General features: G+C 40.1%; 2 protein-coding genes across 3 annotated transcripts in view; one reads left to right on the top strand and one right to left on the bottom strand.

The window, feature by feature from the left end:
* kbtbd11.S (kelch repeat and BTB (POZ) domain containing 11 S homeolog) overlaps window positions 1-18,850 on the top strand; it is a 42,816-nt gene that overhangs the window by 10,511 nt on the left and 13,455 nt on the right. The gene's annotated exons all lie outside the window — the stretch shown is intronic.
* LOC121394259 lies at window positions 8,631-12,456 on the bottom strand. Of its 2 annotated transcripts, XM_041564733.1 has the most exons (3): window positions 11,478-12,456; window positions 9,151-9,187; window positions 8,631-8,896 (listed from the first exon to the last, which is right to left on the bottom strand). In XM_041564733.1, the coding sequence occupies exons 1-2, from the start codon at window positions 12,446-12,448 to the stop codon at window positions 9,181-9,183; spliced, it is 978 nt and encodes a 325-aa protein (XP_041420667.1). In that variant the 5' UTR covers window positions 12,449-12,456; the 3' UTR covers window positions 8,631-8,896; window positions 9,151-9,180. The 2 variants fall into 2 exon arrangements, 1 of the variants encoding a protein (XP_041420667.1); XR_005961594.1 differs by lacking the exon at window positions 11,478-12,456 and having other exon boundaries at window positions 9,151-10,238.

Raw genomic sequence — 18,850 nt, 5'->3', positions numbered from 1 at the left:
ATCTTAAACCTGCCGAGGTCATGTAGAAGTCAATGGCAGATCTCCCTTTTACAATTGGAAGATATCATGATCTCCGCTGGGATTTGTAGAATAATCCAAAAAATATGTGGTTTTTGGACGTTAATCTGAAAAAATCAGAGTTTCCGGGTGTCAAATCCAATAAAATCGTACGATTCCGTTTTTTTCACGATTTTATCGAGTCTTTTCCTGCACCAGGTTTTTTCGAGTTAATTTATTAATAAATATGGTAAAAATGTGCACGGTCGAAGTTTGGTTTTTGTAGAAGTGGTTTTAATAAAATAATGAGACATTTTTGGACTTTAGTAAATAACCCCCTAAAGTTGGATCATTGAGCTAACCTTGTTACAGCTATACCAATAATTCTGATAGGGGCATCAGTCAGAGGACTATTTGCCCAGAGGTGAAGCAGGACATGAGGGAAGGGATAGTTTCTATAACTGTATGTGCTCCTAAGAAAACCTTGCAAGAGAAGAGGAATTGGTGTTTGAGTTTAACCTTTCCAAAACCCTTCCATGTTGATTGACAGGAAGGAAAACAATTCTACTAGCAGACCATTACCATTTTATCGTCACTGGATAAAAATCCCTGATTTTATTTCATAATGGTAATTATATGTGCTTTTTTATTAGAAAGGGATCCAAAACCACCAAATGAGATTCAGATGTGGCATCTGAGACCACAGACTCCCAGACTGGCCCCAAGGGGATCAGAGAACCCAAATGGCCAGCACTTAACTGCATTTGTTTGGAACAGTTATATAATATCCTCTGTGTTTTGTGTAACTTAGGGTGAATGTTTCTTTTTTAACTGATCTGGGGCTCCTGATATTTCTGTATCCACATGCACATGTGTAACCCGTATATTCCCTTGCACCTATTCTCTTTTAGAATTCACTTTAGTTATTTTGCTTGAGGCACTTTACTAAGTTCCTGCGAGTGTGTGTCCTCAAAGGAGGGTGTACTCATGAAAGACTTGAGTGCTGTGATAACAGAAAATGTATTACATTTCTCTAGAGGGGTACTACTGAGGAATATACAATAAATATAGAAGAATCGGTAAACAGATAGTCATGTGTTAGCCCAAGGCACCTTTAACAAAGGGAAAGTTTTGCACAGGAGGGTATATCCCACGGGATCACTGTAACACCTATTTGGGCTGCATAGCACACAAATAGTTAAACTGTCCAGCTAGCAGTAGAAGCATGGGTTACACGCGACTTCACACAACAGGGTCAGGGCCTTCGCCATGTGGAAGTGTTCCCTCTATGGTGTAGTGCAACTACATCCCCCCAGGCTACTGTGCATACAACAAAAGATGGGCGCCAGGAGGTTCTTGCAGTAAAACAGAAAACGGTTTATTTAACTATGCACTAGGCAAGTGACCACAGGTTTAGTACTCACACAGGAGCTGAGGCAATAGCACATTTCTCACACAGAGCTGCAGGCATTAGGCATTTCTCACAGAGGAAAGGTCTCCATTAGGCATTTGCAGTATTCACACACATTCCCTCCTGGAAGTTGTCAGGAAAGCAGCTTCTACCCTACAGTCCCTCTTCACTGAGGTCCCTGACTGGAGGCAACACACAGCCGCTGGGAAGCTACTCCCTTTCTGCAAATCCTTGTTGGAGCTTCAGCTGCTCTTTCTCTCTCACCTCTCTGCCTTTCTCTCCTAGAGAGACTATAACAAGTCTGCCCTAGTGCAACTATTCCTCATTCACGGGGTTACCTGGTCCCCGACTTCTTCTTCCAAAGCACATGGGCCTTTCTGGGCCTAGCTGTGCCCAGGCTCCCCTGAGCACACCCAGCTGGATCACCATCCACAGGCCAAAGAGGAAGTGGCCACTCCCTACTCACACTATATAGCAGTGTAGCAGGGGAGTGTCATTCTCTCCTGGCAGATCACTCTAAGAAAAAAGGTGGGGGCCTTAAAGCTGCAGGGCAGATTACCCAGTAGGGGTCCCTACATACACCCGGGGGAAAAACCCATTTCGTCCCGACAATGGTTTAAACATCCCCAACATATATCAACTTACAGTACCATCACATCCACTTCTGGTATCCTCTCCTAAGGCATACCTGGTAACAATGGTCACTGTAAAGGAAACACAGCATGCACAATACTGTATCAAACATTTTCAATTGCATAATAAACATTGCAGTTGGTCAACTTTATTACACATCAGCAAAAATACTTCTCCCCCTCCCAAGGGTCCACACAGGCCAGTCCTTGGGTGCAGAAACACTACTCAGCGAGTAGGTGAAGGCAGAAGAAATGGTGGTGGGGATCAATAGTCCTGAATTAGAACCCACTTAGTCCAGCAGTCCTTCCAGCCACAAAAAAACAAGCAAGCAGCACTCTAGGCATCTCACTCTGCAGGAGTCCATAGAAGAGCTGTAGCAAACATCAGAAGAATCCATCCTCCAGGTTCTCCTCTTCCAGATCCATGATCCGGGATCACACATGAGCAGGAAATGGCTCCATCCGGGACATCCATCTTCCTCCCATCCAACTGACATCCGCAGGCCTTTGTGTAATTCGGGGCGAACCTCCAAGCCCGAACCCACGGCCAAATACTTCGAAGGAAATCCATACGATTCGAAGAATTTGTACGTTCCGTTTATCCACTTCGAAAAATTCGTACGATCCATTCGTACACTCCGACAAATTCGTACATCCATTCGTACGATTCGAACAAAACAATGCACAGCCTGGTTTTAGGGAATCGAGCCCCACGTTGGGCGCCAAATGTAACACCTATTTGGGCTGCATAGCACACAAATAGTTAAACTGTCCAGCTAGCAGTAGAAGCATGGGTTACACGCGACTTCACACAACAGGGTCAGGGCCTTCGCCATGTGGAAGTGTTCCCTCTATGGTGTAGTGCAACTACATCCCCCCAGGCTACTGTGCATACAACAAAAGATGGGCGCCAGGAGGTTCTTGCAGTAAAACAGAAAACGGTTTATTTAACTATGCACTAGGCAAGTGACCACAGGTTTAGTACTCACACAGGAGCTGAGGCAATAGCACATTTCTCACACAGAGCTGCAGGCATTAGGCATTTCTCACAGAGGAAAGGTCTCCATTAGGCATTTGCAGTATTCACACACATTCCCTCCTGGAAGTTGTCAGGAAAGCAGCTTCTACCCTACAGTCCTTCTTCACTGAGGTCCCTGACTGGAGGCAACACACAGAGCCTCTGGGAAGCTACTCCCTTTCTGCAAATCCTTGTTGGAGCTTCAGCTGCTCTTTCTCTCTCACCTCTCTGCCTTTCTCTCCTAGAGAGACTATAACAAGTCTGCCCTAGTGCAACTATTCCTCATTCACGGGGTTACCTGGTCCCCGACTTCTTCTTCCAAAGCACATGGGCCTTTCTGGGCCTAGCTGTGCCCAGGCTCCCCTGAGCACACCCAGCTGGATCACCATCCACAGGCCAAAGAGGAAGTGGCCACTCCCTACTCACACTATATAGCAGTGTAGCAGGGGAGTGTCATTCTCTCCTGGCAGATCACTCTAAGAAAAAAGGTGGGGGCCTTAAAGCTGCAGGGCAGATTACCCAGTAGGGGTCCCTACATCACTATAAAGCAGTTCCACACTTTTAACAATTACTGAATAAACCACTAACTGTCACATCACTGCTTGCCGCACAGTAGAGGTGTCTAGGGACTCATTAATATCACTGGACAAATTTGCACCTGGGCAGTAACCCATGGAAACCAGTTGATTGCTTCCAGTGTCTTTTTTTATATCACTGGGCAAATTTGCACTTGGGCAGTAACCCCTGGTAACCAGTCGATTGCTTTGCAGCTGGCTGAAAATAGCAAATCACTGATTAACAGCTTTGTGTACTGTTTATAAATGAGCCCTCATGGTCATCATGGCCCCATAGCTCCCCACTCAGCATTTGGTATATATCACACATAATAACACATATATGAATCATAAGTGTTAGAAAGTCTTAGGGGCCTATTTATTAAAAAAGCTGTGTTTAATAAATGGCAATATTATCAAGTTGTGTTTTATTTTACACTTTAGGGGCAGATTTATCAAGGGTTATATTTTGAGTTCATGGGAGTTATTTAAAACTCCCATAAACTCCCATGAACTTGAAATTGCAATTTATTAAAAAAAAAAAATCTAATTTTTTAAATTTGGGTGAAAACGATCGACCCACAAATTTGAATAGAATTCGAATCAAATTTGATTAGAATTTTAAAAACTCAATTCAACTTTTTGACTCAAACAGCAATTTGGCAGGCTTTACTGTAGGTGGTGAATAGTCAAGTTCGTAAAGGACCAGAGTATGATAAATCATGAAAATCGAATTCGATTTGGCAAACTGAATTTCGAATTCAAATTTTCAATTTGACCCTTAATAAATCTGCCTCCTAAGTGAACAACATATTTGCTGCTGTTATTTTATACCACTGCAGACCTTTGTAAGTAAGTTCCGTCAAAGTCACATTTAAAAAAAATGTTTAAAATAGTGTGGGGTTATTTACGTAGAGAATCGTGGTGAATTTTGTTGCTGTTTTTTATGCCGCATAATAAATATGCCCCTTGGTGTTGGGTTTAGTGCCTCTACAGAGAGAATGAGGCCATTGCTGGATTTCTAATCAAAACAAGGTATGGAGATGAGAAACATAGGAGCATATTTCATATGCTGTGTAGAAAACAGCAGCTTAATACACAGTGTAAAAAAACAGCATAAATCTTTGTTAGAGTTTTTTCTTTGAGTCACTTCTGCTGGAAGCAGTGCAAAATAACAGAGGTAAATCTGGTGTTTGCAAGGCATAAAATAAAACACACCTTGATAAATTTGCCATTTATTTTACATAGTTTTTTCAGTGAATTTCATTTTACACAACATAATAAATAAGCCTCAAATGGTATAAACTGCTCTTATTGATTGATTCATTAACTAACTGATTAATAATTAAACCTATATAAAATTATTTTCTAGCTACAGTTTTCATCTGGTTAAACTGTATATTACTGACCCCTTGGAATGTGTCAACCCTAATTCTATCTGTAGTTTCCCTTTTAAAGTGGTAGGCAGAAAGACTTCAGATTAAGGAAATTGTAAGAATGTTCGGTTTCTGACTGTCTCTTATAAATCAGCATTCTTTTATTACAGTACTGCACTTTTCTTAAGAAATGGTTAAGGTAACTCTCAGCACAACTGCAGGTGATATAATGATGTATAACCCCAACAGGGCAATCTCCGTATGTACAAGCATTTGGTCATATATGAACTACTACATACAGGTATGGAACCTGTTTTCCAGAATGCTTGGGATTTGGGATTTTCCAGATTATGGGTCTTTCTGTAATTTGGATCACCATATGCTAAATCCACTAAAAAATTATTTAAACATAAATAAATAAACCCAATAGGATAGTTTTTTCCTCCAAAAAGGATTAGTTGGGATAAAATACAAGGTACTGTTTTATTATTACAGAGAAAAAGGAAATCAGTTTTAAAAATGTGAATTAGTTGTTTAAAATGGAGTCTATGGGAGATCGTCTTCCCGTAAATCGAAGCCTTCTGAATAACAGGTTTTCGGAAAACAGATCCCATAACTGTACCCATAGACTCCATTTTAAAAAAATAATCCAAAATTTTTTCTGTGTAATAAAACAGTTCCTTTTACTTGATCAAAACTAATATACAATGAATCCTTATTGGATGCAAAACCAGCCTATTGGGAACCCAGGCCCGAGCTTTCTGGATAACAAATCCCATACCTGTACTACAATTTTCCCTTAAGCAATTTATTTGCCCCTTACACCAGAGTAAATCATTAGTGTCTATCTTTTTGCAGAAGTGTAACGTACAGAATTTGTCAAATATTGAAGCTTTCACTTCAACAATTATTTGCCAAAAAAAACCAAATAGCACAGTATGTATACCTGAACAAAAAAGGCTGACCCCTTAAGAATACTGACTAATCTACACCCTGCCAAAAGTGCAGGGATCCAACTTAATCCTGTATTAGTGCAATCTAAAATAATATAACAACTCATTGCAAAGTTTATCAAATACTGAGTGAGATAATTTTTTTAGAGAAAGCTTCACCTGCAGATCAAAATTAGTCAATATTTAAATTAGTCAATAATAAAACCGGGAGCCAAAACTTCACCATAAAATGCAAGAAAACTTGTCTCCTTGCAATCAAGAATATTCACAAGACAAATACATTCCTAAAACATAAAGATAAAGAAATGCCCAATGACATTTCAAGACTTTTCAGTTTTGATCAATCAGTACATCATTGCTTCATTACATTTACAGGTGATGTTCCATTCGTGCCATTCTGAGCAGCGGTTTCCCGGAAAAAAATAAATGCCCACAAAAAACTCTTAAATACTGGTTGTATAACCATGGCAACACAAATTAAATGAAAATCTAAACCAGATTGACCACTTAGTTAGAACACAGCATACAGTAGGTTGTTTGTACTGATGTGTCAGGAGAGAATGAAATGGGCAGACTGCAATGATCTTATAAGGCAATATTGATTATATAATAAAGCACAAACAGATTCAGTTCATGCAGATTGCCAGGAGTAGACAGATGTCTTTACTTACAGGTATGATCGCCTGCTCTTTTTAATTCATCACTAGCTAAAGGTAAACTAAACTCATAAAATGAATATGGATAGAAAGGTCATAACTTAGGGGCACATTTACTATTGGTCGAATATCGAGGGTTAATTAATCCTCGATATTCGACCCTCGAAGTTAAATCCTTCGTTCGAACTATCGGAGGAAAAATCTTTTTCGTTTTTAATCCATCGATTGAACGAATTTCCTTCGCTCCCAAATTGCCTAGAAAGCCTATGGGGACCTTCCCCATAGGCTAACATTGGTGCTCGGTAGGTTTTAGGTGGCGAAGTAGGTGGTCGCAGTTTTTTTTAAAGAGACAGTACTTCGACTATCGAATGGTCGAATAGTCGAACGATTTTTTGTTCGAAACGTTCGATTTGAAGTCGAATTCGTAGTCGAAGGTCGAAGTAGCCAAAAAAATACTTCGAAATTTGAAGTATTTTTCCTTCTAATCCTTCACTTGAGCTAAGTAAATATGTCCCTTAGTGAACCATCCTAAAGGTTAAGCATCTCTATAGTAGTAATGAGTTGTCACAGGAGTTTCCCATCTTGGATTTTGTTAGTAGTGTCTGTGACACGCACATGCTCAGTGGGCTCTGAGCAGCTGTTGAGAAGCTAAGCTTAGGGGTTGTCACAAATTATCAAGCAGAAAGGGAGGTTGGCCTGTAATATAAGATGATACTACAGGGCTGATTATTAAATTCTGATGCTAATTGTGCTGGTTTCCAAGCTGCCATTCCAAGCTGCTGAATTATTTACTAATCAGTCTAATATTGTGACACTTAATTCTCTCTTGATATATACAGTATATTGTGAGTTAGTCCCTAAGCCCAGTTAGTGACAGCAGCACAGAGCATGTGCAGTGAATCAGCAGAAAAGAAGATGGGGAGCTACTGGGGCATCTTTGAAAGCAAAAATCTTCCCTCCTAAAGGGCTGTGGTTGCCTTGGGCTGTTATAGAAGCCCAAAACGTAATGTACAACATGTCTGTCCTACTTCTTTAGTTCTCCTTTAAGAAGTTTTAAGACAGCCTAGTTCAGGGCATCTTTGCTCCTCTGTGAGATGACTTTGTTTTAAGTATAGTGGTTTCTTTAATCTTCTATGTGGTTTCTTCCATCAGCTTTAGGATTTGGATTTATCTGCTCTGCCAGTCTTATCGCTATGAGAATTGTTTTGGCTTCAGGATCACTAATATAGAAAAAAACACTTAATAAAAGCACATACATTAAAACTGTGACTTAATACATTTTGCATATGAAGGGTTTTTCAATGGTGATTCAGTAAACTACAGTCTGCCAAATTGTGGGCTGCCCCTCTAGGGTTCCCGGTATCAAGATGTTTATGGCAGAAAGTGTCAGCATGACATGACTGGTATTTAAAATATGCAGCTTGTCCTAAACAAACTTGTCTGGTGCTGGATTTTTATGATGTATTTATTTGGGTGAATTTTTGTATTTCTGAAAGCAAGACATAGCTGTGCATGTGGTACAGGACACATCCAAATGGCTGCTTGACTTACAAAGCAGCACAGGAACGGATCATTGTCTTACAAACAAGCAATCACATAATTTACATGAAGAACATAACATGAAGGACACAAACTCTTAAATGGTGACATCTGTACCCTGGCGGTTTCAGAACACTTCACACATCCATTCTTGCAACTCTCACAAGTAACAGCTGTTTCTGGTAGTTGCATGACACATTGGATAATCCTATCACAGTAACTACACAGAATCAACACCTCTGTAAATTTCAGATGTCACCTCTCTGAAGAGTTACAATGTGCCATTGTGATTGGATTAGTGGAAGAGTCTATTTGCCCACACCAGTCAATTGAACTGAATAAACTGCTCGGATGAGTGGTGAAACATCTTCAATAATTACTTAGCAAGTCCAGTTGTTTTTTTTTTTAATTACTTATATTAGATATATCATGACCTGAATGAATGAAAAATCTTCAGCAAGAAGATAGTGAAAGGATGCCATAGACTGCAGAGCTCTGCTGCGTTAGTGCTTTATTGTACACACGACATGTTTCGAGTCACATGGACCCTTTCTCAAGTGTAACAATCACATGATCAAACCACATCTTATAGCCTTAATTGCCAAACAGTGCTCCTCCTCCCACCAATTAACTCATTAGTCCAGAGTAAAAGTGTAAAATAGGTAGAAAACATAGAACGTATAAAACGTTTAAAAGTCCCAGTGATCTCCAGTGTACATGTAGTGTCCAAGTGCCAAGGTTCCATATCTTCAGATACACTCTATAATAAAAGACAAAAATCCAAAGAACCCCACATCACCTTAGTCCAAAAAATGGACAACCGCTATTTAATTTAAAAACATTTAAAATAGATATTCACAAAAGAAAGGTGGTACTATCCTTTTTTGGATCTACCTGTCCTGACAATCCAAGAATACATGCATAACTGTGCCTTTCCACAATTATTCTAGAGATACATTCATATTAGACTATTATATTAAACAATACGATTTAAAGCAATCGCTTCTCCCTTACCTTACCCCCAGCTGAGAGGATAGGCATCACTTAATATCTGAAATAAATAAGAGTAAATATTACAATTCTTATAAAAAGCATTTCAAACTCCAGGCATCATTAAGCCCAACTGGGGCTAGTGAATTCAATTTAGAAATCCATTTGGCTTCACGTTGTAGCATCTTTTGCTTAAAGTTACCACCTCGACTTAATGGTTGTACTACTTCGAGGACCACCCATTTCAATTGCCCGTGGCTATGTTTTGCCTCATTAAAATGTCGGGCTACAGTCGTATCTGTCTGAGATCCTGGTTTATAATTCCTTATGTCCCCTTTATGCTCTTTAATCCTGGTTTTTACATTTCTAATTGTTTGCCCCACATAGACTAGGCCACATGGGCACTTCAACATGTATATGACCCCTTTCGATTCACATGTGGCATAGTCATTCAAATTTAGTTTATTGCCTTTAGTGGGATGATTAATGCTTGACCCTTTTATTATCGAGGCGCAACAGACACAATTCAAGCACGGAAAGGTACCTTTCTTCTGTATTCCCAGGAACATCTGTTTCTTTTCTATAGGTAACTCTGAAGGGCATAGCATGTCCCTAATACTCATGCCCTTCCTGTAGCAGAACCGTGGGGGATCCTTAAATAACTTCCCAAAAGTCTTATCTCGTTGGAGAACAGGCCAATATTTCTTTATAACCTTTTCTATATTTTTGCTATGTCTAACGAATTTGGACACAAACATACTCCGGTTATCCTTCTGTCTCACCTGCCGACTTTTTTGTAACAGTTCTTTCCTTGGTATAGACTTTACTTCCTCCATTACTTTTTTGACATGCTTAGACTCATATCCCCTTTGTACAAACCGCTCACTTAAGGACTGGCCAGCCCTTCTATAATCATCATCTGTAGAGGCAATCCTTTTGGCCCTTAAAAACTGACCCTTAGGGATTGCTTTAACGGTACTTGGGTTATGAAAACTCTGGGCATGGAGTAAGTTATTTCTATCTGTTCCTTTTCTATACAAGTTAGTGCTAATCGCCCCATTACGAATAGTGAGTTGAACATCTAGGAAGTGTAACTCCTTATCGGACATTTCAACCGTAAACTGTATAGTCTCGAGTGACCCATTTGCTTCATTAACCATCTCATTTAATGCATCCATGGTCCCATTCCATAATATCAGGATATCATCCACATATCTAAGATATAATATGATATGTTCACTTAACCTGTGTCTCAGGAAGAATTTCTCCTCTAATCTGCGAACAAACAAATTGGCAAAAGAGGGGGCGACCGGGGCACCCATCGAGGTCCCCTGTCTCTGCCAATAGTACTCCCCTCCAAATCTGAAATAGTTTTTACACAACACCATTGTCAAGCAATCCAACAAAAAGTATACCAACTGGGTATCAATCGTGGTATCCAATAGTGCTTCCTCGATATACCTAATCCCTTCTTCCTGGGGAATGGAAGTAAAAAGACTCTGAATGTCTATACTGGCTAGAACTATACCATTAGGTAAAGGGGGTAGGTCCTCAAGTCTGCACAATAGATCATTCGTATCTTTCAAACACGTAGGAATCTCTGTAACCATTGATTGTAAGTAGGCATCCACAAACTGTGCAAGAGGCTCTAAGATAGACCCCACGCCGGATACTATAGGGCGCCCTGGTGGATTGAGCAAAGATTTATGTATCTTAGGAAGAAGATACAGTACTGGTATCTTTGGATGGGCATTAATCAAGAAATCTTTAACATTTTTAGGAATAACATTGTTGTCAAATGCCTCTGTAACCATTAAATCGACCGCTTCCTTTATCTCATCTGTTGGATTATAACCCACTTTTTCGTAATGTCCAGGCATCATCAATTGTCTATTGGCCTCATTTACATACATTGTATGGTCCATTATTACCAATGCACCGCCTTTATCGGCCTTCTTGATTACTATATTTTTATTCATTTTTAACCCATCAAGTGCCTTTTTTTCCTTTAACGTTAAGTTGTATCTAAGTTTTTTTTGCTCCATTTGTTCCCAAATATGCTTAACCTCCATACCAACCAAATGCTCAAACATATCTAGGGAGACGTTCTCTATTTCAGGCATAAATTCACTCCGCTGGGTAAACTTTCTAACCACCTCTTTAGTTTGTTCTACAGCTGGTACATTGGCAAAATACATTTTCAGTTTTAGGCTACGTACAAACTTTTTAAACTCTATATCCCAATCAATCACGTCCCCGCAATAAGTCGGTACAAAACCTAAGCCCCTATTAAGCACAGATTGTTCATACGCCGACAGTTTGTATGAGGAAATGTTCACCACAAGATTTACCTCTTGTACGATTGTGTTCTGCGTGGATAATCTTCCCTCTGAAGAGGGGCCCTGGGATTCTTTCGATGCCCTTTGCCTCTTGTACTGTTCTCTCTTGCGGGTCCCACATCTTGGCCCGCCTGGCTTTGACCTAAAAAAGGAAAAGAAACACATTGTGCCGCTCCTCGGTCTGCTGACGAATCTAGTAGCTCTTCGCTTGACGTTTGTTCACTGTAATCGCTCGAGTACTGCTGAGAGGGATACCGTTGTGGGGGATATTGTTGTGGATAGGAGCGCCGATATCCTCCTTGTGCTCTTTTTGGATATCCTCGAGGGTGTCTGTAACGGCTCTCTGTCAAATACACTTCTCCTTCAGGAGCTTGCAGACCGATGTTCGGGTTCCTCCGCCCCCACCGCTGCCTATTCCGCTCCTCTCTCCAAGTGTACACCCGCCGTTGGAGGTAATCTTGTGTATCCCGTTCAAATTTCGCCGCCTTTCGCTCTGTAATAGCAGCACGTAGTTTAATCAGCGCTTCCGCTTGTTCGTTAAAGGTCTTCTGTGCCGCCTCCTCTGACTCACTTTGCCTCACTTCCACTTTCAGCCTCTCGATTTCTTCACGGATCGGCTGAACTTTAACTTGCAACCTATCGATTGTAAGTAACATTAAATCCAAACTGCATTTGTTACAAATCTCCTCCCATCTCTGGATTAGTACAGGGTCATCAGGACAAAGATTGGGACGCAAATCACATCGCAGTCCACGAGGGATACGTTTAGCTTTTATATATTGTGCTAATGAATTAATATGCGTGATAATGTTCACTTCTTTTTTCTGCACATTCAGTAATAGTCTCTTTAAATCAGGATTACTCACAGTATTCAGGTTTACTGCATTATCCACTTCAATTCCAGCCAAAATCCTTTGCGCTTCAGCTTCACTATAGGAGAAGGTGCTGGCTATAAGTTCTGTATGGTTTTCTGCGGACATCATAGTCCCATGGGGTGAAATAGGCTGATTGCGGTGTAATCAAATCTCCAACAAACGAATTACCAGCTTATCCCCAATCTTTGCAATAGCAGGCACTCCTTTCAAAGGTCACACCGTATAGACCTCAATTAGCATCAGCAAGAAGATAGTGAAAGGATGCCATAGACTGCAGAGCTCTGCTGCGTTAGTGCTTTATTGTACACACGACATGTTTCGAGTCACATGGACCCTTTCTCAAGTGTAACAATCACATGATCAAACCACATCTTATAGCCTTAATTGCCAAACAGTGCTCCTCCTCCCACCAATTAACTCATTAGTCCAGAGTAAAAGTGTAAAATAGGTAGAAAACATAGAACGTATAAAACGTTTAAAAGTCCCAGTGATCTCCAGTGTACATGTAGTGTCCAAGTGCCAAGGTTCCATATCTTCAGATACACTCTATAATAAAAGACAAAAATCCAAAGAACCCCACATCACCTTAGTCCAAAAAATGGACAACCGCTATTTAATTTAAAAACATTTAAAATAGATATTCACATAAGAAAGGTGGTACTATCCTTTTTTGGATCTACCTGTCCTGACAATCCAAGAATACATGCATAACTGTGCCTTTCCACAATTATTCTAGAGATACATTCATATTAGACTATTATATTCCTTAAGTGAGCGGTTTGTACAAAGGGGATATGAGTCTAAGCATGTCAAAAAAGTAATGGAGGAAGTAAAGTCTATACCAAGGAAAGAACTGTTACAAAAAAGTCGGCAGGTGAGACAGAAGGATAACCGGAGTATGTTTGTGTCCAAATTCGTTAGACATAGCAAAAATATAGAAAAGGTTATAAAGAAATATTGGCCTGTTCTCCAACGAGATAAGACTTTTGGGAAGTTATTTAAGGATCCCCCACGGTTCTGCTACAGGAAGGGCATGAGTATTAGGGACATGCTATGCCCTTCAGAGTTACCTATAGAAAAGAAACAGATGTTCCTGGGAATACAGAAGAAAGGTACCTTTCCGTGCTTGAATTGTGTCTGTTGCGCCTCGATAATAAAAGGGTCAAGCATTAATCATCCCACTAAAGGCAATAAACTAAATTTGAATGACTATGCCACATGTGAATCGAAAGGGGTCATATACATGTTGAAGTGCCCATGTGGCCTAGTCTATGTGGGGCAAACAATTAGAAATGTAAAAACCAGGATTAAAGAGCATAAAGGGGACATAAGGAATTATAAACCAGGATCTCAGACAGATACGACTGTAGCCCGACATTTTAATGAGGCAAAACATAGCCACGGGCAATTGAAATGGGTGGTCCTCGAAGTAGTACAACCATTAAGTCGAGGTGGTAACTTTAAGCAAAAGATGCTACAACGTGAAGCCAAATGGATTTCTAAATTGAATTCACTAGCCCCAGTTGGGCTTAATGATGCCTGGAGTTTGAAATGCTTTTTATAAGAATTGTAATATTTACTCTTATTTATTTCAGATATTAAGTGATGCCTATCCTCTCAGCTGGGGGTAAGGTAAGGGAGAAGCGATTGCTTTAAATCGTATTGTTTAATATAATAGTCTAATATGAATGTATCTCTAGAATAATTGTGGAAAGGCACAGTTATGCATGTATTCTTGGATTGTCAGGACAGGTAGATCCAAAAAAGGATAGTACCACCTTTCTTATGTGAATATCTATTTTAAATGTTTTTAAATTAAATAGCGGTTGTCCATTTTTTGGACTAAGGTGATGTGGGGTTCTTTGGATTTTTGTCTTTTATTATAGAGTGTATCTGAAGATATGGAACCTTGGCACTTGGACACTACATGTACACTGGAGATCACTGGGACTTTTAAACGTTTTATACGTTCTATGTTTTCTACCTATTTTACACTTTTACTCTGGACTAATGAGTTAATTGGTGGGAGGAGGAGCACTGTTTGGCAATTAAGGCTATAAGATGTGGTTTGATCATGTGATTGTTACACTTGAGAAAGGGTCCATGTGACTCGAAACATGTCGTGTGTACAATAAAGCACTAACGCAGCAGAGCTCTGCAGTCTATGGCATCCTTTCACTATCTTCTTGCTGATGCTAATTGAGGTCTATACGGTGTGACCTTTGAAAGGAGTGCCTGCTATTGCAAAGATTGGGGATAAGCTGGTAATTCGTTTGTTGGAGAATGAAAAATCTTCATAGTGATGTGGTGACACTTCTTAAATCTTCGAAGGTCTTACCAGAGTTGTGTTCTTCATCAAAATGTGCTTTTATGTCCTCTAGACCCTTTCCCTTAATTCAACCTCTGTCCATTTAAACTGGACATAGGTTCAAGAGCATAGCGGACTCTGACATTCTCTTATGGTCCTTTGGGAGCTTGTCAATCAGGGCCTGCAAAAACGGAATAATCTGTGCTAGTACTGTTTACAAGATTAACTTTTAAACCACAGTTGCTGGAGTAGATTTTTAGTGCAGGAAAGGCAGGCAGACAGGCAAGGGACAGGTATAATTAATCAAGTAAGGGGGGATTTGTTAAAAACACAATTAAAAAAGTTAGATGAAACATTGATTCTGTGATTAATAGTTAATATTGCTACAAAGAAAATATCTAATCAGAAAACCAAAGGTACTGCATTACTATCACTTGATGCACCATTCACTTCATCTTTCCTGCACCTTTGATGAAAGCCCCCTTTGAAGGTCCATTAGCTCATGAAACAAGTCATAGTTTCAGTAATATCTAGGACATCAAATATATATTTTTATATCAATTCTCATCCTAAGTGACCTTCAAACTGACCTTTTCAGGTATTTCTAGAAGAGTGAATACCCATTCTCCACAATTCCCACCCTCACTGGCTTTTAAATTGAGCCCCCTCCATAAGAGTGCCATTAGCCCTCCAGGTGCGGCCAGCACCACAATTTGGGAGCTTTCTTCTTGCCAATTCCTTCTTTTGTGGATTCCTCTATAGTTAGAGGGTGTCACATGTACATCATCCACCTTGGCTTTTTTCTACAGGCAGTACACAACATGGTTTATTATACTGTATGTGGTTGATGTACATCATCAATGGAGCAGAGCCAACCCTCCATGTGCCCTTGCACATAGAGTGCACTATTTATTTTAACTGTAAAGCAAATGTGTGTGGTAACTGCTATAGTACAAAAAAAGTATGTTTCTTACAGAATGTAAAGCTGGCCATAGACACAAAGATCCGATCGTACAAATCAACGTACGATCGGACTTTCCCATCTCCCAACCCTCCACTAACCATTCAGATCAAAGTCTTACCATTTCGATCAAATAAAGTAGTAAAAGAACAGATCAGCCGATGTTCTACCAATCGTACGATAGTTATGTCTGACAAAGCTAGTGACAGTCTCCCACTGAAAATCGTACGATCAGCAATACATGCAGAGATATTATCGGCAGGCGTCAGAAATTTTCTAACCTGTCCGATCGACCAAACGACCAATCTCCACTGGACGAAAAATGTCGGGACTCTCCACACACAGTCCGAAAATTGTACGAATCCATGATTCGTACGATCGGATCATTGCGTCTATGGCCAGCTTTACTGTGCAGGCATTTATGTACAGTTTTACTTGCAGCTACTGCACTGTTTGAAAGCAGTATGTTGCATTTTATATGGCAATGGACTGTGCTAATAACAGTGCAGAAAACAGAATTCATATGCTGTTTTGTGCAGCTTATATAAATATGCAGAAAAATACTGCAGAAACAAACGTAAAAAATTATTGTGTTGTATTAGGGCCTCGCTAACCGTGCTTATTGAAGCTAGTCAAAAGCTTATTGCTGTTGTACTAGGTACAGCGTTTTTCTATCTAGGGCACAGGGTTCGGAAATTTTTTTTTAGATTCCAACTATTCAGCCACAATGTACTGTAGGTGGACAATAGACAGAGAACTCTCTGTTTCCAGTGAATGTGCTGGAAAAAGCTGACTGGATTCCAATGAAGAATCACCAGGCATCCTGGTTAGAAAATAAAACATGTGCCAAGCTTGCACATTTTCTGTAGTTTTCCCAAGGACATGTTGCTATTAAGTTAACAAATAAATATTACATTTATTAACAGTAGGAAAGTAGGGAATTTAGAGAAGGATGAAATGTTATTAATTGTTTTTCCAAATGCATTTGCAGGGGACATAATGCTGAAGGTAGTCAAGTGCCTGAGTATATGAGGTATAAAGTAATTACATGGCTTCTCTTAATTTAGTGAAGATATTGCTTTGCTAATTGACTTGTAGAGAACCAGTTGCTATAGGAATTTAGCAAACTATTTCAGTTAGCAGATCGTGCCTGTAGGTACCTTATCTGAAATAATTTAAACGAATCTAACATTTTTTGTAACTTGTCAACTGTGTATATATGCATCCTTTGATGTTTTGCAGTATATGCATATGGCTTGGGGTTCTAGTTCCCAGTTGTTGACACTGAAATTGATTTATAAAGACATTTTTCATAAAGTGTACATCTACATCATAAAAGGATGACGTTTCTGGTAGATTTCCTTATGGTAGATGGAAGTCATTGTACAAGAAAAGCATCATTTTGGTCCCGTCTGTCATTTACTTGACTTTGAAGTAAGACATTTTTAAAGGAATTGTTCAGTGTAAAAATAAAATCTGGGTAAATAGATAGGCTGTGCAAAATAAAAAATGTTTTGAATATAGTTAGTTGGCCAAAAATGTAATGTATAAAGGCTGGATTGATTTGATGTATAACATGTCAGTCAGAACACTACTTCCTGCTTTTCAGCTCTCTTGGTTTACACTGACTGGTTACCCTGGCTACCAGGCAGTAACCAATCAGAGACTTGAGAGCAGGGCCGGATTTACATAGCGGGCGCCCCTAGGCCCACTGCCGTTTGTCCCCCCTGTCCCCTACCCTTTATTCATGCAAATTTTCATGGAGATTGTATCTCCTGCACATCCCCAGTGTTTTTGAACCAATGTGGGTGTGGTTGGGCAGCATGCCGCCCCCCTAAAATCCTGCCACCCTAGGCCCGGGCCTAGGTGGCCTTCCCACAAATCCGGGCCTGCTTGAGAGGGGGCCACATGGGTCATATCTGTTGCTTTTGAATCTGAACTGAATGCTGAGGATCAATTACAAACTCACTGAACAGAAATGTACCATGTGGCCCCCCTTCAAGTCGCTGACTAACTCAGAGTTATAGAGCTGAAAAGCAGGAAGTTGGATTCTGGCGGTTTTATTAGACATCTGTTCACTCCAGCCTTTATATACTGTATTACATTTTTGGCTAACTAACTATATTAGAAACATTTTTTATTTTGCACAGCCTATCTATTTACACAGTTTTTATTTTCACACTGAACTATTCCTTTAACATTCTGTGGAAACATCTATATTGTATTCTATTTGAAAAGTATTGTAGCATTATATAAACCATTATTTCTGTGTAAAAGGAGTAACTGAAACCAAAGAGAAATTAGTGAGGAAGATGAGCTTATTTGTTGGGGTTACTGAACTAGCCCCCCACTCACCAGAATATAGTACAGAATTTATGTCCAGGAGCCCTTGCGGAATGGATGTATTCCTAGAGTAAAAGAGGGAGATAAGCCTGCAAGACTAGCTAGCAGTGTTGAGTCTACAATGAATTTCCACTCAGTAGACAGAACATGAGACACATCAAAGGCCTGCTCTCGCCATCTCTGGATCCACTGCAATTCGCCTACCGTTCCAAACGCTCAACGGACGATGCCATCACCACTACCCTGCACTTGTCACTTAGCCACCTAGACAATAAAGACACATATGTACGAATGCTGTTCATAGACTTCAGCTCAGCATTTGAGTGTTAAGCTGAGTATGCTTGGCCTGAAGATCTCTATCTGCAACTGGATCCTGGACTTCCTGACCAAGAGACCTCAGGTAGTCCGAATGGGAAAAAACACCTCCAGTACCATCACACTGAGCACGGGAGCTCCCCAAGGTTGTGTGCTTAGTCCACTGCTGTTCACACTGCTGACTCATGACTGTGTGGCAAGTCATGGATCCAATCACATCATCAAGTTAGCTGATGATACAACCGTAGTAGGTCTCATCAGCAAGAACAACGAGTCAGCATATAGACAAGAGGTGAAATGGCTAACGGACTGGTGCAAAGTCAACAATCTGTCTATGAATCCAAACAAAACAAAGGAAATAGTTGTTGACTTCAGGAGAACACGTGGGGATCATTCTCCACTGTACATTGACAGATCTCCGGTGGAAATTGTCAAGAGCACCAAATTCCTTGGGGAACATCTGGCAGAGAACCTCTCCTGGTCCCTTAACACAAGCTCTATAGTGAAGAAAGCACAGCAGCGTCTCTACTTTCTGCGAAAGCTGAAAAAAGCCCACCCTCCACCACCCATTCTCACTATCTTC

Source organism: Xenopus laevis, chromosome 5S (assembly GCF_017654675.1).
Source record: "Xenopus laevis strain J_2021 chromosome 5S, Xenopus_laevis_v10.1, whole genome shotgun sequence".
Classification (NCBI taxonomy): Eukaryota; Metazoa; Chordata; class Amphibia; order Anura; family Pipidae; genus Xenopus; species Xenopus laevis.
Note: the sequence above shows the minus strand (reverse complement) of the source record. Positions and strands in the feature narration are given on the sequence as shown.